Source organism: Phyllopteryx taeniolatus, chromosome 4, assembly GCF_024500385.1.
Source record: "Phyllopteryx taeniolatus isolate TA_2022b chromosome 4, UOR_Ptae_1.2, whole genome shotgun sequence".
Taxonomy (NCBI): domain Eukaryota; kingdom Metazoa; phylum Chordata; class Actinopteri; order Syngnathiformes; family Syngnathidae; genus Phyllopteryx; species Phyllopteryx taeniolatus.
The window spans coordinates 967,993-990,910 of record NC_084505.1 but is presented as its reverse complement, the minus strand read 5'-3'; the positions used below and the strand labels follow the sequence as shown (position 1 = coordinate 990,910).

Here is a 22,918-nt window from a genome sequence, read left to right as displayed (position 1 = left end):
TTAAAGGTGTTTGAGTGTGCATAGAAGCAGTGATCGAGTAGCACAAAAGTGTTGACGGCGTCCAGCGACGCACGCACAATTTCTTTGATTGAATTAAATTGCTGCGTGAGAGTTGGCAATTGGTGATATAAAATACTTGCAAAGGGCACTTGGTGGAGTGGACGAATCAGCTTGTTGACTAAATTTGAAACTAATTTAACCAATTAATTTATTTATTTATGGTAAATAAATTATTATTAGTTATAATTTAGTTAAGCAACTTGATTTGACGGTGTTTGATGGCTATCACTGCATGTCAATTGGTGAAGCGATTTAGGCAAAAGTCCAATGTACTTATGATTAGACTTATGAATTAATTGATTGCTTGTATGGCTAGTACAGGTGTGGCCAAGTGAGGAGGCATGAAAAACAAGTAGCTATTTAAAGAAAGAAAAAGAAAATTTCCACAAAAAAGAAATCCCCCCCCACAAAAAGGTCCAAGAAAAAAAAAAAAACATTTTAAATAATAATGAAAATAAATTCCCCAAAAAATAATTCCAAAAGAAACGTTTTTGGGAAAAATTTAAATCAAATCAAGTTTTCCTTTTTCTTTCCCCCCCCCCCAAAAAAAAATTAAAACCAGAGTTAAAACAGTCAAGCAATTAATTAATAAACTCCACTTTGTAAAATAAATCTGTTAATTAACTGTGGTTACTGAGCGGTTGTCGGTTGAGTTCGACAGAAAGTGTTGTGCACGTTTACTGGCAGAAGGTGGTGGTGTTGCTGTATAGCAGTGCCGACGCTTTCCGGCGGTGTAACTCGTTAGAGTCTCACGTTGTAAATCCCAAAACTGGTTAAAAATACCAGGCATAAAGCTTTAAAGAACGATCGCGGCGTCAGCGTTTTGAAAACGAGCGAAAACGGAGGCTTTAAATTTAAAAACGCTCTTTCCAACTATCACGAATTAAGGCAAGCTCTCGGGGTTGTTCGGTTGCCTAGGCAACAGGTGACGTCAGGCAGCGCACAACGGAAGCTTATCAGCACACAAAAAGCACACGGCGGTGCTTATTATGAAAGCCTAAGTTTATTGTTTCGAAAGCAACGACCACAGATGAACACAATGCCTTAGCACGCGATCGGTAATGGCTTACTAGCGGCTTGAGCCGGAGCTAGTCAGCGCAACTTTCTAGTCACACAACCGAAAGTTGCGTGATGTGACAGAAATGTGACACCGAACTCAAGTCAAAAAATTGCCAGCATGTTGTAATGGAATTGTAGGTTAGGTGTTTAAGAAGTTGATCGCAAGAGGGAAGAAACGGTTTGAATGTCTGCTAGTTCTAGTTTGCATTGATCGGTAGCGCCTACCTGAGGGAAGGAGCTGGAAGAGCTGGTGACCGGGGTGCGCAGGGTCCAAGAGGATTTTGCACGCTCTTGTCTTAGTTCTGGCAGCGTGCAAGTCCTCAATGGTGGGTAGGAGGGTACTGACAATCCTTTCAGCAGTTTTGATTGTCCGTTGCAGTCGGAGTTTGTCCTTTTTTGTAGCAGCACCAAACCAGACTGTGATGGAAGAACACAGGACTGATTCGATGACCGCTGTGTAGAACTGTCTCAGCAGCTCCGGTGGCAGGCCGTGCTTTCTCAGAAGCCGCAGGAAGTACATCCTCTGCTGGGCCTTTTTGAGGACGGAGTTGATGTTGGTCGCCCACTTCAGGTCCTGAGAGACTGTAATTCCCAGGAACTTGAAGGTCTCGACGGTTGACACAAGGCAGCTGGACAACGTGAGGGGCAGCTGTGGCGAAGGATGACACCTGAAGTCCACGATCATCTCTACAGTCTTGAGCGTGTTCAGCTCCAGGTTGTGTCGGCCGCAAGTGTCCTGAAAGTGTCCTTTTCAAATCTGCAGTAGAAGTAATTTGTCAGAGATTGGAATGCATGCCAAACTGATTTAGAGTCGGTAGTGCTAAACTGTTTTTGCAACTTTGCTGCATAGTTCCTCTTTGCAATGTTAATTTCTTTAGTCAGCTTGTTTCTAGCTCGATTATACAGGGCCCTGTCCCCGCTTTGATATGCGTCCGCCTTAGCTTGGTGAAGTTGCTTGAGTTTGGCAGTGAACCACGGCTTGTTGTTGTTGAAATGACTTTGTTGGTACACAAACCTCTTCACAGAAACTGATATAGGATGTGACAGTGTCCGTATATTCATCCAGGCTGCCAGCTGAATTTTCAAAGACACTCCAGTCTGTGCAGTCCAAACAGCTTTGAAGTTCCATCTTTTCTTCATTGGTCCACTTTTTCACTGTTTTCACTGTACGCTTCGCGCATTTAAGTTCTTGCCTGTATGTCGGTATTAAGTGAATTAAGCAGTGATCAGACGAGGCCAGTGCTGTACGAGGTTTGGCACGGTATGTGTTGTTTAGCGTAGTATAGAAGTGGCCCAAAATGTTATTTTCCCTGGTAGGACAGTCGATGTGCTGCTTCTATTTCGGGAGTTTGTGGTTAAGTTTAGCTTGGTTAAAGTCCCCAAGAATAATGAGGGGTGAGTCCGGGTGTTTTTTTTCAATTTCGTTGAGTTGTTCGGCGAGCATTAGCAGTGCGCCGTTCGTGTTAGCTTGAGGCGGAATGTATACACCAGCGAGAATGAATGATGCAAACTCATGAGGCGAGTAGAATGGCTTACAGTTCAAAAACAGCGACTCCAAATGTGGGCTGCAGTGTGTGGTGAGCTCCGTGATGTCCGTACACCAGTTTTCGTTGATAGAAGCATATACCGCAGCCTTTTGTTTTCCCCGATGATTCCATGTCGCGGTCTGCCCTGTAAAGATGGAAGCATGACGGAAATGTCTGAAGTCTTTACTGGTCTTTATCAGAAGATGAAGCTCGTCCATTTTGTTGGGTATCCTCTCTTGCGGAGTTTCACCTGGATGCCGGCTCGCTTCCCTCTGTGGCGTCGCCTCCGCCTCCATGCGGCAAAGACCGCGGTCGCTGCTCGCTGTTTCCGTATGAACGTAGCTTTGTCCGTAAACTCCGCAGGCAAGGGTAGCTCGGGGCGCTGGCAGGGTGCTCTGCGGCGGGGGAAAGGTCTGATGTGTCCTGCTGGGGCTTCCTGGCTGAGCCAGTCTTCGGCAAGGTGATCGAGCTAGCAAGAGCCCAAAGTGGGGCTCTGGCCTGTATACCCAGCTGAAAGGGGGTGGCCCCCCCCCTCTCCCGGTGGCCAAAGCCAAAAGGGGAGATAGACCGCCTCTTAATGTTACTTTTCCATCCTAGGATTAGTTTGTGGTTTAAAACCAGTGGGATGACATTTTAATTATTGGATCTAAGATAACGAGACCGGTTTCAGAATCAGAATCATCTTTATTTGCCAAGTATGGCAAATAACACAGACGAGTTTCCAGCTTTGCATTGTCACGCACACCTTGTTTATTCCATGCAGGGAGTGTTTCAACCTTATGTAGTGGCTAATAACACCTGCTGTTTGTTTTGAGATAAACAAAAGCATATTCAGTGGGCAAACAAATTTAACCAGCAGACATTTAAATTCGGAGAAACACAATCACTAGTGACATTGGTGTGGTGATGGGCACTGGGAAAATCATGCAAAGTTCTTAAAAATGTCACACAACATTCAAATTCGGTTAAGATATGTTTGAGTGATAACGCTCCATTGCTGGGTGCAGTAACTCTCCACCGCCTCTGGGTGTCGCTTGTGTCCCATCCATTGTCCCAGAGGTCTTGAGTTACATTTCAAAAGAACAAATGGTCTTTTTGAACTTTTATTTTGGCATGCGGGACCAGCGGATTTTCAAGCTTTTTGGGTCGGTATCTTGAGCCCTGCACACCCAGGGCAGAGTTTCAAGCGCTCCCTGATGACTGGGAGCGCAGGTTTCTGGGATAGCTGCTAATTGATATAAAGTCCAGGTGATAAGTCAGGATTCCTGGTCTCTGCTTTTATGAGCTCCTTCAGACTGGCTGGTAATTCATTTAGCGGCTGTGTGAGATAAACCAGGCATCCCCGTGACTGTCTGTCTCAGCGGGGGAGCGGAGACAGGGATGCAGTCGGTGCCATCTGTCGAGAGCATGTCCGTTACAGAATCAGAATCAGAATCATCTTTATTTGCCAAGTATGTCCAAAACACACAAGGAATTTGTCTCCGGTAGTTGGAGCCGCTCTAGTACAACAGACAGTCAATTTACAGAACACTTTGGAGACATAAAGACATTGACAAAAAACAACAACAAACAACAATTGTGCAAAAAGATGCAGAGTCCTCAGTTCGAATGGCTAATATCGCAATAGTCCGGTGCAATGACCATTGTGCAAAGGGCACTGAGACTTCAAGGAGTGTATGCGGTTTACAGTGACGAGTAGTGCGATAATCTGGGACAATGGTTGTGCAAATGTTACAGATACTCCTCAATCAGTGTGCAAATGGAGCAGATGCTACTCTGGCATGAGTGGCCATTATATGCAAATAGTGCAGCACGGCGAGACAACTACAGTGAGTGCACGAGTAATACATAATTGGCCCCACAGAAATGTGACAACGAACTCAAGTCAAAAAATTGCCAGCTTGTTGTAATGGAATTGTAAATTAGCTGTTTAAGAAGTTGATTGCAAGAGGGAAGAAGATGTTGGAATGTCTACTAGTTCTAGTTTGCATTGATCGGTAGCGCCTACCTGAGGGAAGGAGCTGGAAGAGCTGGTGACCGGGGTGGGGAGGGTCCGAGAGGATTTTGCACGCCCTTGTCTTAGTTCTGGCAGCGTGCAAGTCCTCAAGGGTGGGTAGGGGGGTACCGACAATCCTTTCAGCAGTTTTGATTGTCCGTTGTAGTCGGAGTTTGTCCTTTTTTGTAGCAGCACCAAACCAGACTGTGATGGAAGAGCACAGGACTGATTCGATGACCGCTGTGTAGAACTGTCTCAGCAGCTCCGGTGGCAGGCCATGCTTTCTCAGTCTGACTGATTGTCTGTCTCTAAATGTAGTGTAGTGTGCATTTCGCCCGAAGTAAGTTGGGATAGGCTCCAGCGCCGGGCTAAGCAGATCTATATACCCTAAATGATCGACAGTGATGCCGGTAACGCGTTACAAAGTAACAAAGTTACAAAGTAACAAAGTTACTTAAAAAATTTGGTCCAGTGACGTAAAAAGTAATCTAACGCGTTACTTTTTATATTAGACTAGTCAGATTACAGTTACTTTGATTTATCTGACAATAGTTACTTTTTTGTTCACGATAACCAGAGCAAAGCTAAACTCAACCACGAACTCCCTAAATACAAGCAGCACATCGACTGTCCTACCAGGGAAAATAATACTTTAGACCACTGCTACACCACGGTAAAAAACGCATACCGTGCTATACCTCGTGCAGCCTTGGGCTCGTCTGATCACTGCTTAATTCACTTAATACCGACGTACAGGCAAGAACTTAAATGTGCGAAGCCTACAGTGAAAACAGTCAAAAAGTGGACAAATGAAGCCAAGATGGAACTTCAAAGCTGCTTAGACTGCACAGACTGGAGTGTCTTTGAAAATTCAGCTGGCAGCCTGGATGAATATACGGACACTGTCACATCCTATATCAGTTTCTGTGAAGAGGTCTGTGTTCCAACAAAATCATTTCGCACATTCAACAACAATAAGCCGTGGTTCACTGCTAAACTTAAGCAGCTTCGCCAAGCTAAGGAGGACGCATATCAGAGCGGGGACAGGGCCCTGTATAATCGAGCTAGAAACCAGCTGACCAAAGAAATTAACATTGCAAAGAGGATCTATACAGCAAAGTTGGAAAAACAGTTTAGCGCAAACGACTCTAAATCAGTCTGGCATGCATTCCAGTCGCTGACTAATTACAAGCGACGATCCCCCCAAGCTGAGAACAATAGCACACTAGCCAACGACTTGAATACCTTCTACTGCAGATTTGAAAAGGACAGTTTCACACCACACACCAACCCGGCCCCACCCGCGACCACAATCACACCTCTGACCTCTGCGTTAACCATCCATGAACAGGATGTGAGACGCATCTTCAAACAACAAAAGATTAACAAAGCGGCAGGCCCGGACCACGTGTCTCCATCCTGCCTCAAAGTCTGCGCGGACCAGCTCGCGCCAGTCTTCACTCAGATCTTCAACAGATCACTGGAAATGTGCGAAGTTCCATCCTGCTTCAAACGCTCCACCATCATCCCAGTCCCCAAGAAACCTGCAATCTCGGGTCTGAATGACTACAGGCCTGTCGCTTTGACATCTGTGGTCATGAAGTCCTTTGAACGTCTTGTGCTGGACCACCTCAAGAGTGTCACAGGTCCCCTGCTGGACCCCCTGCAGTTTGCCTACCAAGCGAACAGATCTGCGGATGATGCAGTCAACATGGGACTGCACTTCATCCTAGAACACCTCGACAGTGCAGGGACCTACGCGAGGATCCTGTTCGTGGACTTCAGCTCAGCGTTCAACACCATCATCCCTGAACTCCTTTCATCCAAGCTTCTCCAGCTCAGCGTCTCACCTGCCATCTGCCAGTGGATCTACAGCTTTCTGACGGGCAGGACACAGCAGGTCAGGCTGGGGGAGGCCACCTCATCCACACGCAGCATCAGCACTGGGGCGCCCCAAGGTTGTGTCCTCTCTCCGCTGCTCTTCTCTCTCTACACGAACGACTGCACCTCAGCGAACCCGACTGTCAAACTCCTGAAGTTTGCAGATGACACCACTGTCATCGGCCTCATCAAGGACGGTGACGAGTCTGCATATCGACAGGAAGCGGAGCGGCTGGAGCTGTGGTGCGGCCGACACAACCTGGAGCTGAACACGCTCAAGACTGTAGAGATGATCGTGGACTTCAGGAGGCATCCTTCGCCACAGCTGCCCCTCACGCTGTCCAGCTGCCTTGTGTCAACCGTCGAGACCTTCAAGTTCCTGGGAATTACAATCTCCCAGGACCTGAAGTGGGCGACTAACATCAACTCCGTCCTCAAAAAGGCCCAGCAGAGGATGTACTTCCTGCGGCTTCTGAGAAAGCATGGCCTGCCACCGGAGCTGCTGAGACAGTTCTACACAGCGGTCATCGAATCAGTCCTGTGTTCTTCCATCACAGTCTGGTTTGGTGCTGCTACAAAAAAGGACAAACTCCGACTGCAACGGACAATCAAAACTGCTGAAAGGATTGTCGGTACCCCCCCTACCCACCCTTGAGGACTTGCACGCTGCCAGAACTAAGACAAGGGCGTGCAAAATCCTCTCGGACCCTCCCCACCCCGGTCACCAGCTCTTCCAGCTCCTTCCCTCAGGTAGGCGCTACCGATCAATGCAAACTAGAACTAGTAGACATTCCAACAGCTTCTTCCCTCTTGCAATCAACTTCTTGAACAGCTAACTTACAATTCCATTACAACAAGCTGGCAATTTTTTGACTTGAGTTCGTTGTCACATTTCTGTATTCTGTATTATGTATTACTCGTGCACTCACTGTAGTTGTCTCGCCGTGCTGCACTATTTGCATATAGTGGCCACTCATGCCAGAGTAGTATCTGCTTCATTTGCACACTGATTGAGGAGTATCTGTAACATTTGCACAACCATTGTCCCAGATTATCGCAGTACTCGTCACTTTAAACCGCATACACTCCTTGAAGTCTCAGTGCCCTTTGCACAATGGTCATTGCACCGGACTATTGCGTCATTAGCCATTCGAACTGAGGACTCTGCATCTTTTTGCACAATTGTTGTTTGTTGTTGTTTTTTGTCAATGTCTTTATGTCTCCAAAGTGTTCTGTAAATTGACTGTCTGTTGTACTAGAGCGGCTCCAACTACCGGAGACAAATTCCTTGTGTGTTTTGGACATACTTGGCAAATAAAGATGATTCTGATTCTGATTCTGATTAATATTCTTTTGATATTAAAATATGCTATTTTTGCTTAGACAACAGATATTTATCATTAACAAACTACAGTGCCCTGGGAACATGAGGAAAGTCAATAAGACACTTGATTCAGTCACGGTGCATGTTGCAAGGGTAGACCAATTTTCAGCCTTTGTTTTATCCATCCATCCATCCATTTTCTGAGCCGCTTCTCCTCACTAGGGTCGCGGGCGTGCTGGAGCCTATCCCAGCTGTCATCGGGCAGGAGGCGGGGTACACCCTGAACTGGTTGCCAGCCAATCGCAGGGCACGTAGAAACAAACAACCATTCGGACTCACAGTCATGCCTACGGGTAATTTAGAGTCTCCAATTAATGCATGTTTTTGGGATGTGGGACGAAACCGGAGTGCCCTTTCTTTCTGTCTGTCTGCCAGTTAGAGTCTTTAAAGAAGTGTACTGAGAATGGTGTGCTTGTTTATTAAGAGTCTTTAAAGAAGTGTACTGAGAATGGTCTGCTTGTTTATATTTAGGTGGCTATTTGGCATGTCAAGTCTGCTCTAAGTTGCTCATTTAATGTGGCTTCAACTACACTCATTTACATTATTTTTTTCATGTTGATGACATCATTCTGTAACTTGTGTGGCGTACATTACCAAGTAATGGGTACGGTTAAACTAATGCTTTTTTTTGTACTGTAGATAAGTGATATTCCTGCCACTTGACAGCTGCTGAAAGTAACTAAAACATTACTTTTTTCTAACTTAGTTACTTTTGAGGCGGCACGGTGGACGACTGGTTAGAGCGTCAGCCTCACAGTTCTGAGGACCGGGGTTCAATCCCCAGCCCCGCCTGTGTGGAGTTTGCATGTTCTCCCCGTGCCTGCGTGTGGTTTCCTCCCACATCCCAAAAACCAGCATGGTAGGTTGATTGAAAACTCTAAATTGCCCGTAGGTGTGAATGTAAGTGTGAATGGTTGTTTGTTTGTTTGTTTGTGCCCTGCGATTGGCTGGCAACCAGTTCATCCTGCCCGATGATAGCTGGGAGAGGCTCCAGCACGCCCGCGACCCTAGTGAGGAGAAGCGGCTCAGAAAATGGATGGATGGATAGTTACTTTTGAAATGAGGTAATCGGTAAAGTAACTGTTACTTTTAAGCTCAAGTAATCAGTAAAGTAACTAAGTTTTTCAATGTAACTGAGGCAACAGTGGTGATCGATAAAATCGGTATTTTTAGCAACTTAAAATCTTCACCTGTGTGTGGATTTCAGGATGCCTGGGCTGTAAATCTGTCGGTCTGTTCTAATTGGTTGTGTTTCTGACCAACGATTTAGCATGTATTCCCAGCCACAGATAACAATAGAAGACTATTCTTCATACAGTCAGTTATAAATACAGTACCAGTGTATGTTCCCTGCAGCAAGCTCAAACTGGGTACGTAACTTCCTTTACCACGTCATTCTGGAGCCAGACTAATGCTTCAACCACAGACTAAGGGGCACGGGATCTACCCATTATCCAGCCAGGTAACAGTTTTGATGAAGCTGGAATCTTAGGGGGGGAAAAAAATGACTTATCCTGCAGCAGTGCAACAGGAGAGCACAACTCTCAAAGGGGGGTTGGCGGGTGGAGAGACTCAGCCGAAACAGTACTCCAAAGGACTCAGGGTCACAAGGGCTGGAACAGTGTGTAAGCCAATTAATAGGTTGAATCTGTAATGACAGCGTGTCTACAAACAAATGGAAAAAGTATACGGTTTTGCTACAATGGCTGACTGTTAGAAACATCTTGTTTGTGCTAAAATTGCAATTGAACCTAATGTGTTATATGAGTCACTTGAATTCATAGTAAAAGTGATATCTGTTTCATGACAAAAGACATTTAAAAAAAGTTATATAAGTAGGTGCCTGTGCACTATAGTTAAAGGGAGGAGGTGTCGGCGGGGCTTGTTAGTAGAGTGACTGAGGGTGTCGTGAATGTTTTGTTTAATCAAATGTGCAAGCTAAGTAAACAACAGTGGAGGTCTGGAATTGCTTGACACATTTTACAGCATATGAGACATCCATCCATCCATTTTCTGAGCCGCTTCTCCTCACTAGGGACGCGGGCGTGCTGGAGCCCATCCCAGCCATCATCGGACAGGAGGCAGGGTACACCATGAAGTGGTTGCCAGCCAATCGCAACGCACATAGAAACAAACAACCAGTCACACTCACATTCACACCTACGGGCAATTTAGAGTTGTCAATTAACCTACCATGCATGTTTTTGGGATGTGGGAGGAAATCGGAGTGCCCGGAGAAAACCTACGCAGACACGGGGAGAACATGCAAACTCCATACAGGCGGGGCCGGGGATTGAACCCCGCTCAGAACTGTGAGGCAGACGCTCTAACCAGTCACCTACCGTGCCGCCGCATATGAGACGTGTGTTACAAACTAAACAAATTGCTTAGCGCATGTGTTTATAACTAATACTAGAGCATCACCTTACTTTTAATCCATCACTGACTAAATCTTTCCCAAATTATGTGTTCACAGTGTCCCGGGTATTGGAAGCAATGAGTGACAACACTACTAGTTCTACTACAGCCAATGACCTAGACCTCATCTATCTAAAATGCATTATGGCGAGCCCACTGGTGTGGTACACGCTTACAGAGCTGTGTGTTTGTATGTCTTTGTCCCCATTATATCTATCTGTAAAACGTTTTATATTTTTTGTTTGTGTGTTAGGAGCCAGTGGAAGGCCTGAAGGAGCTACATTTGTCCCCAGTTGGGGAAAACAATGTGGAGCTTCTGCAGGAAATTCTCAGAGATCTTGATCCATTCACACACCGATCCAAATCAGCTGCTGAACTCTTTCACTTACTTACACAGCCTCATTTTCAGGTGTGATGTGGAATGATCCTGGAAAAAAACAACTATATAATATTAAAGAGGAAGTTTTCAATTTTTGTTAGATTTGTTAATATATAGTATTTTATGTATAACACACTTTACATGATGTCAGGGTGCTACAGTGCAAAAATAAGAGATAATACCTAGAAATGAGGCAATCCCTCACTATATCGCGGTTCACTAATTGCGGATTAAGTGCAATGCAGATTTATTTTATTTTTTGTAGGTCATTGTAGTGGAGTTATTTACCTGCACATCTCTGATACAGTTAGCTTTATGGACTATATGAATAAGAGCCCAATTGAGTTATTACATGAGGTCAATTGGCCTCTTATTCTGAGCAGAAAAATAAACCTTACTTATTCTCATCTTGTAAATCACCAAATTGCTTTAGGATACAACGAACATGACTGAAAAATCACTGTTTAAAACACAAGCCACATTAAGAGTTTTATTCAATAAATTCACAAATACCAACCATATCATGACAAATACCTAATGCACACACTCATAACAATATTGATAGGAAAACATGCAATTAAAGACCAACATTTAGCTTGATTTTTGTACAACTATGGTATTGTAGATAAAAACATCACTAGAAAGAGTCCAAAATGCTTTTAGCTAACTACAGTTCCAGGACCATCAGTGTGAGGAATGGAGCCAATGCTTAATACAGGAAAGCCCCTGTTCACACCATGTCTGCATGAGCTGTTGGTCAAGTCACTCAAGTAAAGCACAAAGGCATGTGCTTGTGTAGAGTGTGTGAATTGTGACCTCAACTGGACAAATAAAATACCTACACCTCTAAAATATCACATATTGACATTGACTTGCATGTATGAAACGTGTACATTTATATAATAATATAATAAATAATTGGTCGCTTCTTCCTTGATTTCATTTATTGCGGGGGAGGGGGGTCTGGAACGTAACCCACACAATAAATGAGAGATTGCTGTACATCTAAAAGAATCTTGGCAACATTAAAAGAAACAATGCTAAAAAGACAAATGTGATCTGTGAAAAAAGTCAGCCCTCTCTTTCCCCATCTTTGCCTCTAAACCACCGCACCTAAAGGAAAAACAAACAATCAGAGACAGAAGGCATAACTTATGAGGTGTCAATCATTTGTCACATAGTCACAGGCATAATCATCACAGGCAACCCCCGTGCCCTCGCAAAAACTAAAGCTTCCGACCAATAACATTTAGTGTTAAAGTAGCACTCCATTTCAAATAAGGTGCTTTTCTGGGGTAACAAAGTATCAGGTCAGCGCAAAGCCTCTGTAGTTTGCCCACGACGAGTGTGCCTGCAAGTGTGCAACAAATGACTGCGAGCCCACTACTGTCACAAATATGACAAAAAGCAGTTGTTTTTTTAAATTGTGAACTCCTCTTTTAATGATTAGAATCTTTGGACACAAACTTGTTTGCCTAACTCAAGCTATTCATCTAAATTTAACCACAGATTTAGTTTTTTATGTCAAAAGGATCAGATTCCGTATCGTACGATTTTGATAAAAAATATTATATTTTGCAAATATGACAATATATAATTATGAGCAATACTTGAAAATACTGTTATCCATACTTTTGTAAACTGTGGTTGAATAATGGAGACTGAATTGCAAGTTAAAAATTGTATTTTCACTAATAATGTGTATATAATTATAATGTCAGTCTTTACTAGAGACTCATGACTCAGTTGCATCCCAGGGGGATGGAAGCCCCCTCTCCTGCCCATGCAAATTTACGACTCATGACCAAGATCAAGATAGACAGATGAACAACTTTCGGCCTCCGCCTGATGCAATCCGCATGGTGGGCATACGCAAAGTGGCTGGCGAACATCTGGTAGGTGAAAGAATAGCTTTATGTCTCAAGTCAACAAGTATTTGTTGTGGATTAAGTTGTTTATTCACTCAACCAAAACGTGCACAATAGATACAACATCTACCCAGGGAATACGCAATTTAATAATCTATACAAATAAATTCTGTAAAAACAAATTGAAGTGCTTAAAACAGATCCAGCATTGAAAGTGATAAAATGAAATTTGAGGTACATTTGCTGTATTTAAAAAGTGAATGATCCAATGATTGAAACTAAAATATAAAACTAAAAATATGAAACAGAACAGCTTTACTGGAAAACTTAAATGGATGTACACGGACATACAGTCAACGACCTGTTCCGTTTTGGTCAATGTATTATTTCTTAACCAATATACACAATAAGAATATTTTTAAAATGTGCATTCAATATTCGAGATTAATCAGGTGTCTGTCTGATCCCACTGCACATATATTTATTGCTCATTGTCAATGTCATAATGACATGAATGTAATTAATGCTTTGGCTGGAAGAAAAGAGACAAGATGATCACAAAAAATGGGTCGCACTACAAGAAGGCCAGAGCAGACGTGAAGGACAACTGCACTTTAATTAAGATAAAAGGTGATTCACTCAAATGAATAAAAAGGCTACCATTGGTTTCAGGGTGTGACATTCAAGGTAGAGGATGGTGAGCTGGTGATAGCACGGATTCTCCATGGAGGGCTGATAGACCAGCAAGGATTGCTGCATATCGGCGATATCATCAAAGAGGTGAGATAAACCATTCAATGAGTGAGAATGTTTCTCTCTATTTCCATTCTATACATTTAGGTTTGGGATCATTTGCGCCCTGATATGTATTCTGCTCATGATTTAAGAGTTAGAGTTGTTTTATAACGTTTCTACTCAACTCTTTTTTCAACAAATCATATATTTATATAATGTTCAAGGAAATCTCTAATGTGTCCTGGTGCCAAGACAGAAGCCTCAGCACTCCACTATAATATAAAAGGATGTCAAATCATCTTTATTGTGGCCCTTGTTTGAGATGCAGTTGACCTCAATTGCCTCCTTGTACTTACAAAACTATGTAAATGTTCCTCCTCATATCCCTTGCCCCTGTATTTGATCATTGGGCTTTTTAAACTTTTTCAGCCGGTCATTAACAAAGCTAAACTCAACCACAAACTCCCTAAATACAAGCAGTACATCGACTGTCCTACCATGGAAAATCACATTTTAGACCACTGCTACACTACGCTAAAAAACGCATACCGTGCTATACCTTGTGCAGCCCTGGGTTCCTCTGATCACTGCTTAATTCACTTAATACCGACGGACAGGCAAGAACTTAAATGCGCGAAGCCTACAGTGAAAACAGTGAAAAAGTGGACCAATGAAGCAAAGATAGAATTTCAAAGCTGCTTAGACTGCACAGACTGGAGTGTCTTTGAAAATTCAGCTGGCATCCTGGATGAATATACGGACACTGTTACATTCTATATCAGTTTCTGTGAAGATGTGTGTGTACCAACAAAATCAAAACTATGCAGCAAAGTTGGAAAAACAGTTTCGCGCTAACGACTCTAAATCAGTCTGGCATGCATTCCAATCGCTGACTAATTACAAGCGACGATCCCCCCAAGCTGAGAACAATAGCACACTAGCCAACGACTTAAACGCCTTCTACTGCAGATTTGAAAAGGACACTTTCACACCCCACACCCACCCGGCCGCACCCCGACCACAATCACACCTCTGACTTCTGCGTTAACCATCCATGAACAGGATGTGAGATGCATCTTCAAACAACAAAAGATTAACAAAGCGGCAGGCCCAGACCATGTGTCCCCATCCTGCCTCAAAGTCTGCGTGGACCAGCTCACTCCAGTCTTCACACAGATCTTCAACAGATCTCTGGAACTGTGCGAAGTACCATCCTGTTACCAAAATGCTCCACCATCATTCCAGTCCCCAAGAAACCTGCAATCTCGGGTCTAAATGACTACAGGCCTGTCGCTTTGACATCTGTCGTCATGAAATCCTTTGACCGTCTCGTGCTGGACCACCTCAAGAGTGTCACAGGTCCCCTGCTGGACCCCCTGCAGTTTGCCTACCGAGCGAACAGGTCTGCGGATGATGCAGTCAACATGGGACTGCACTTCATCCTAGAACACCTCGACAGTGCAGGGACCTACGCGAGGATCCTGTTCGTGGACTTCAGCTCAGCGTTCAACACCATCATCCCTGAACTCCTTTCATCCAAGCTTCTCCAGCTCGGTGTTTCACCTGCCAGCTGCCAGTGGATTTACAGCTTTCTGATGGGCAGGACACAGCAGGTCAGGCTGGGGGAGGCCACCTCATCCACACGCAGCATCAGCACTGGGGCGCCCCAAGGTTGTGTCCTCTCTCCGCTGCTCTTCCCTCTCTACACGAACGACTGCACCTCAGCGCACCCAACTGTCAAACTCCTGAAGTTTGCAGATGACACCACTGTCATCGGCCTCATCAAGGACGGTGACGAATCTGCATATCGACAGGAAGCGGAGCGGCTGGAGCTGTGGTGCGGCCGACACAACCTGGAGCTGAACACGCTCAAGACTGTAGAGATGATTGTGGACTTCAGGAGTCATCCTTTGCTACAGCTGCCCCTCACGTTGTCCAGCTGCCTTGTGTCAACCGTCGAGACCTTCAAATTCCTGGGAATTACAGTCTCTCAGGACCTGAAGTGGGCGACCAACATCAACTCCGTCCTCAAAAAGGCCCAGCAGCGGATGTACTTCCTGCGGCTTCTGAGAAAGCACGGCCTGCCACCGGAGCTGCTGAGACAGTTCTACACAGCGGTCATCGAATCAGTCCTGTGTTCTTCCATCACAGTCTGGTTTGGTGCTGCTACAAAAAAGGACAAACTCCGACTGCAACGGACAATCAAAACTGCTGAAAGGATTGTCAGTACCCTCCTACCCACCATTGAGGACTTGCACGCTGCCAGAACTAAGACAAGAGCGTGCAAAATCCTCTTGGACCCTGCGCATCCCGGTCACCAGCTCTTCCAGCTCCTTCCCTCAGGTAGGCGCTACCGATCAATGCAAACTAGAACTAGCAGACATTCCAACAGCTTCTTCCCTCTTGCGACCAACTTCTTAAACACCTAACCTACAATTCAATTACAACATGCTGGCAATTTTTTGACTTGAGTTCGTTGTCACATTTCTGTGGGGCCAATCATACATTACTCGTGCACTCACTGTAGTTGTCTCGCCATGCTGCACTATTTGCATATACTGGCCACTCATGCCAGAGTAGCATCTGCTCCATTTGCACACTGATTGAGGAGTATCTGCAACATTTGCACAACCAACATTATCCCAGATTATCGCACTACTCGTCACTTTAAACCGCATACACTCCTTGAAGTCTCGGCGCCCTTTGCACAATGGTCATTGCACCGGACTATTGCAATATTTGTCATTCGAACTGCTCTAAGTGCTAGAGGACTCTGCATCTTTTTCACAATTGTCAAAAAAAAAAAAAAGGTACCGGCATTACTAGATAACTAGCAACCCTTTACTGCTCAGTGACTGTTTTTTGTCAATGTCTTTATGTCTCCAAAGTGTTCTCTGTCAATTGACTGTCTGTTGTCGTACTAGAGCGGCTCCAACTACCGGAGACAAATTCCTTGTGTGTTTTTGGACATACTTGGCAAATAAAGATGATTCTGTTCCTGATTTTGATTGCTAAGATGCTTAGGTACTCGATACTTTGCGGTGCATTAACAAGTTGGACATAAATTGGTTTCCCAGGGTGCTCATATCTAGAGTCAGTGTTACAAGCGACCACTGGTCAAATAATGGTCATATTACGTAAACTATGTATGTCTTTATCCCATGAACCCCTAAATGTAACTGGTATACTTCAAAGAAATTTTACTAACATATTTTCAACAAAATGATTCAAGTGCTTAAATTTTTCTTACATGTCACAAAATGGGTACCTCCTCAGTGGAATGACCCATATACCCAGCACGGTGTCCAACTGGTTAGAGCGTCAGCCTCACAGTTCTGAGGACCCGGGTTCAATCCCCGTTCAGGTCCCGCCTGTGTGGAGTTTGCTTGTTCTCCCCGTGCCTGCGTGGGTTTTCTCCGGGCACTCCGGTTTCCTCCCACATCCCAAAAACATGCATTAATTTGAGACTCTAAATTGCCCGTAGGTGTGACTGTGAGTACGACTGGTTGTTTGTTTATATGTGCCCTGCGATTGGCTGGCAACCAGTTCAGGGTGTACCCCGCCTCCTGCCCGATGACAGCTGGGATAGGCTCCAGCACACCTGCGACCCTAGTGAGGAGAAGCGGCTCAGAAAATGGATGGATGGATGGCAATGACAGAGGTCAAACGTTTTCTGTAAGTCTGCACAAGGTTTTCACACACTGTTGGTGGTATTTCGGCCCATTCCTCCATGCAGATCTCCTTTAGAGCAGTGATGTTTTGATTTTCTATGATGAGATTTGGAGACTGGCTAGGCCACTCCAGGACCTTGAAATGCTTCTTACGAAGCCACTTCATTGAGTGTGTTTGGGATCATTGTCATGCTGAAAGACCCAGCCACGTTTCATCTTCAATGCCCCTGCTGAAGGAGGTTTTCACTCAAAATCTCACAATACAGGAAGTCCTCGATTTACGACACACTCGACCTACGACGTTTCGACTTTACGACGCCCGTGCCTCGGCCGCCATTTTGTCCCAGCACCATAGTGTTTCTGCTTAGCTAGTGCATAGTGCTTGTCTGTGTTTGTGCGGCGGGAATATCTTTGCCTTTTTCGCCCTTTAAATTTGATTCCAGTTCTTCCTTTCGATTCCAGTTCCAAACGATTCTCGATTCTGATTCTTTTAGGGGCTGGGTCTAAAAACTTTGCATGGTTTCAATGAAGGGTGTCCAAATTATGAACATCCATTTTCTTAGCAGCCCACAGCATAGACTAAAATTAACATTTGACTCAGGTTTCTTTATCTTTAAGTATCAGTATCAATATCAAACCTATGAACTAAAAGAATGTGTGTAAGTAACCCAATTGACTTAATATTCATTAATTAGTGTCACATGTAGGCGGCACGGTGGGCGACTGGTTAGAGCGTCAGCCTCACAGTTCTGAGGACCCGGGTTCAATCCCCGGCCCCGCCTGTGTGGAGTTTGCATGTTCTCCCCAGGCCTGCGTGGGTTTTCTCCGGGCACTCCGGTTTCCTCCCACATCCCAAAAACATGCATTAATTGGAGACTCTAAATTGCCGTAGGCATGACTGTGAGTGTGAATGGTTGTTTGTTTCTATGTGCCCTGCGATTGGCTGGCAACCAGTTCAGGGTGTGCCCCGCCTCCGCCCGATGACAGCTGGGATAGGCTCCAGCACGCCCGCGACCCTAGTGAGGAGAAGCGGCTCAGAAAATGGATGGATGGATAGTGTCACGTGTATTGGTTTTGATAAAAATGTAATTAATTTGGAAAAAGATATGAAGGAAGGTAAATGCCTGCGTTCACTTACAGGTTAGTACGATTTACGTTGTTACCGTTAAAATAAAAAAATTTTGTCTCGTAGACAGGGGTTCTAGTCTTTGACAAAGGAACAAAACTTAGCTCAAGTAAAGAGGAAGCGAGGAGGTCCGGGAAACAGTTCGGTCAGGGGGGGACCTCCTGCACAGTTTGAACTGCGTCATTTTCGGGATCAGCCATGCCTTTCCACCGGAAGACCTCAGGCAAGCATTGGAGTTGTTCGGAGCAGTGCCGCAGCTCCTGGGTCTTTTGGTAGGGCAGGTAGGCTTTGCTGATCATGTAACGTTAAAATCATTTGAGAACGTGCTTAGAAGCAGTAATTGAATAGAACAAAATTGACGTAAAATTTTGTGTACAAATTAATTTGATCAAATTAAAATTGCTGCGTGACGGTTAGCAATTTAATCTTTGATTTAAAACAACTGAAAAGGGCACTTAGGTGCAGTAAAGGAATCAGTTTATTTACTCAATTTAGAATTTAAACATCCATCCATCCATTTTCTGAGCCGCTTCTCCTCACTAGGGTCGCGGGCGTGCTGGAGCCTCTCCCAGCTGTCATCGGGCAGGAGGCAGGCACAGAGAAACAAACAACCATTCGCACTCACAGTTATGCCTACGGGCAATTTAGAATCTCCAATTAATGCATGTTTATGGGATGTGGGAGAAAACCGGAGTGCCCGGAGAAAACCCACGCAGGCACGCCGTGGAGAACATGCAAATTTAAACAAAATGAACAAATTTATTTAGCTTTGTTAAATAAATTTTGTTATGATTAGTTAAACGTTGGTTTGAACACTAAAATAAGAACTAAAAAGTTTTACCTTGTTAGCTGCCTCAAAGTTGGCATAGACGTATTTTATTGTTTCACTCACCTAATTGACTGGACTGACGTTCCGTGCGGTTTAGGCTGAGGCTCGTAGCGGGAGCAGACTTCTACACATCGTGAAAGCCTCCTTTGCACAATGTAATCTTATTCCAAGTGTTCCACTGAGGCGACTGGTCATTAATTTGAACAAAGTTAAGACATACTTTTGTTTGCCACTACCGTGCACAAGCACGTCTTCGTGTGCATTCTTCTCTGTTGGTTTTTGCCACACTCTTCCTTGGGGTCGGCAGACTGTAGGCATCGAAACTGGGAACCGACATTTTTAAATTTGAACGATTCCGGGAGAACCGGAACGTTAGTCCCGGTTCCAATTGGTTCGCGATGCCCAACCCTAGTCATGTGTCTGCAGTTATGGCAGACACCAATCCGTTGATCAGGTGCTGAAGAGTCGGAGGAACCTGCCCAGATGTCTCATGGCAGACATCCAAACATGAAACTGGGGTCACGTCACATAAATGTCTTTATCACAAAATGTGATTACTCTAAACTCAGTCTGTCAGCCCTCTCCTGTAAAGCAAGAAGACAGTGTTATTAGATTTTGTTTGTGAAATTAGATTTCCATTGTTACAAATCGTGAATCTGTTCTTTCTGATTTCCACAGATAATAGCCGTTTAAACAAGTATTTAAAAAAATTCCCTCATACACATCCCATCAACAAAAATTAATGAATACAATATGGTACCAATTTTTTCTGTTTTCATTATTGTACACATACATTTATGTATGACTGAAAATAAATGTTTCATTGGCTTACAGGCTTATGGCCTATATATACACAACAAATTCATGGATAACTCGTTGTGAAAGCAGAAGTCAAGGATAATAGTTTGTTCAAGTTACTGTAAATATAGATTTGGTAACAATGGTTTTGTGACAGCTCAACATTTTTACATGACAATTTGGAAGTTTTGGTGCAATTTTTAGCCAGAATCGTGGTAGTTGACACAATTTGCTTTCACCTGTGACTTACAGTTTCTAAAAATATTTTTGTGTGTAAATGCTTATGTACTAATCATGTGACAATTATACAGTGCATAGCGTACCTCCCAGAGATGTACTCGGCCAGAGGTTGTAGTCGGCCAGGGTCACCAATAGCCGTGCTCGCCTCTTGGGAACTCTGAACAACAAAGGATATAAATTCACTCGACATTGTACTACAATGTGGAGTATTGATATTTATAGCTTTTATCAAAGCTACTGGTTGCTAAATAGGGGTAATTAATTCAATGTAACGTTCATGCTTATAACTTTCTAACTATAATGCCATGAGATAGTTTGCCACTTATATTCAACATCTGTTTATTTTTACTTATCGGTGAACAAGATGTGATGAAAATGGCAAAGTTGCTTCTACAAGATGACCACAGTAAAGCCAGCTGGTGACTTGCGCGTGCACGCTTGCGAGGGGCGTGGATTCGGACAGGCAGAGGGAGGGAGTAGTGAAGGGAGGCAACCATGAAATCTTGCTAGCAGTTTCAACACTACACACTGCACCTTTAATTCAGGCTGCAACGTTAGCCATCCAAACCTCTCCTTCTCTATGCTGATATGGTAAGATCTCTGTTTTCTACCTTCACTAATACCGTTGAATAGTTTTAATGTTGAAAAGATGCTATGTCAAAACATTTTGTTTCGTTGATAGATGTGCAATATAAAACGCTAATTTTGAACACCTCAAAGGAGATTTTACAACATATACTTTTTGCTAAAAGCTGATAGACTCCTCCTACTGACCCTATGTCAACCTCAGTATTTCCTGTCCTGACTTGCCCTGACATGTTCGGGGATGACCGTGCCTGACCTTACTTTATAACATTTTATTGTTTTACAAGAATGCATTAATTATATCACGTGATACAACTCACAAATCAGCCATTGTTTCTGCTGAAAACTAATAGACTCCTCCCACTGACTCTATGTCAACCGTGTTTCCTGACACCCCCCAGACAAGTCACAACATGTTCATGTGTGACCCCCCCCAGACATTTGCCCGGGGATGTTATACAGGATAACCTCGCGTGACCCTTTGAAGTGCCAGATTTTTTTCAGACGTCAAACTGTGATTGTTTTACACCCCTTTGATGTGCCAGTTTTATTACTTTACCACATTTGAAGTACTCCTTTCATTATTTTAAAGCCCTCTAATGTAACATTTATGTTTTATCACCCTTTAAAGTACCGGTTTTATTGTTTTATGATCGCTCGAGGAAGCCTTAATGAGGTCACGATACTTTCTATGACCGCACGAGGGAGCTATACTTAGAGCTGACTGCTTTCAAATTTAGCCCAGCATTTGGCACCTCCACAGCAGTAGCCTATGAGAGAATTAATTCTCCATTTTGAGGAATGAGTTTTCAGACCACAAGTGCACAATATTCCATAAAATAAAAGGCTCATGTTGGTTCAGCTGGCATTTGAGGGCTGTGATGTGACTCAAGCGAGTGGAAGGACAATAAAGCACCGTCGCCAGCCCGTCACATATAGAACAATGCTTCTCTAAAGCTAAGACCTGTTTAATTTGCCCGCCATTGAAGACTTGGTTGTCATGCTTAATGTTGAATGTGTCTGTGTGCATGCATGCGCGTGTGTACGTGTGTGTGGGCGCTGCAGCATATCTGTTTTAATGTTGTGTGACTGTGCGTGCGCCTGCCGTGGCAAACCTATTTTTACAAGGCTTTGATGTGTGTGTGCGCGCGCGCACCCGTGCCAATTTGCTCTTGCTCTTAGGTTGTCTTCAAAACTACAGACAAATAAACCCTTTACTCAAAGTTTTGGACCTTGCTTAGCTCATTTTCCTGAGCTTTTGTTGTGTCTTCTTGATTGAAGTTTGTATTATTTTAGAATGTTTATTTCTGTTGTTGAATGTCTGGAGCTAATTCTACTTTTTTTGTCTAATGATGAATGGAAGGTCAATGGCCGTGACATGGGACGAGACCCAAGGGTGCTGCAGAAGGAGCTGCAAGCAGCCAGTGGAAGTGTGGTTCTTAAGATACTACCCAGCTACCATGAAACAATAACTCCAAGACAGGTAAAATAAATACTGAACTAAGCAGAACTGAAATGTGCAAAGTCATGATAAATACATTAAAAGAAGTAATGTAACTGGTACGCTTTCCATGATCAGGATTTTTGGGGCCGATCAGCAAGTTTAAAAAAACGATAACCGATCCGATCACAAGATGGAGCAATGTGTCCATTTATGACTTGTTCATTTATTGTATATACTTGTATACTGAGTAGTGTATCCATCCATCCATTTTCTGCACCACTTATCCTCACTAGGGTTGCGGGCGTGCTGGAGCCCATCCCAGCTCAAAATTATTGTCTAGCATTTTAGACAAAAGTTAGAATGTTACCCAGCCGGGCACAGCCCGAAAGGGTAACGTGGGTCCCCCTTCCCATGGGCTCACCACCTGTGGGAGGGGCCATAGGGGTCGGGTGCAGTGTGAGCTGGGCGGTGGCCGAAGGCGGGGACCTTGGCGATCCGATCCCCGGCTACAGAAGCTGGCTCTAGGGACGTGGAATGTCACCTCTCTGGCAGGGAAGGAGCCCGAGTTGGTGTGTGAGGTCGAGAAGTTCCGACTAGATATAGTCGGACTCGCCTCCACACACAGCTTGGGCTCTGGTACCAGTCCTCTCGAGAGGGGTTGGACTCTCTTCCACTCTGGAGTTGCCCACGGTGAGAGGCGTCGAGCAGGTGTGGGTATACTTATTGCCCCCCCGGCTCGGCGCCTGTACGTTGGGGTTAACCCCGGTGGACGAATTATAGATTCTCACAAAGGTTCAGACTTTTATGTTAAGAAAAAGATTTATAAATGAGAGCACCACCACTAAGTTTATGTAGCCCATAGCCATGTCACAAACTGTGAATGCTGAGACTCAAACTGTGAATGCTGATCTTTTGGATG

The 22,918-nt window shown here is 44.2% G+C and overlaps 1 protein-coding gene across 11 annotated transcripts in view; it reads left to right on the top strand.

Moving 5' to 3' along the window:
- Positions 1-22,918, top strand: part of LOC133477372 (MAGUK p55 subfamily member 2-like) — a 155,789-nt gene that overhangs the window by 23,834 nt on the left and 109,037 nt on the right. For 7 of the 11 annotated variants that reach the window (XR_009788320.1, XM_061772013.1, XM_061772004.1 and 4 more), the window contains exons 2-6: positions 10,383-10,483; positions 10,578-10,733; positions 12,425-12,598; positions 13,244-13,351; positions 21,919-22,038. Coding sequence is in view for 10 of the 11 variants with exons in the window: in XM_061772013.1 (XP_061627997.1) it covers positions 10,383-10,483; positions 10,578-10,733; positions 12,425-12,598; positions 13,244-13,351; positions 21,919-22,038 (659 nt within the window). In the remaining variant the exon portion in view is untranslated. Of the gene's footprint in view, positions 1-8,174; positions 8,200-8,560; positions 8,582-10,382; positions 10,484-10,577; positions 10,734-12,424; positions 12,599-13,243; positions 13,352-21,918; positions 22,039-22,918 lie in introns of those variants that run through there. The other 4 variants (XM_061772011.1, XM_061772012.1, XM_061772005.1 and 1 more) reach the window with 4 other exon arrangements.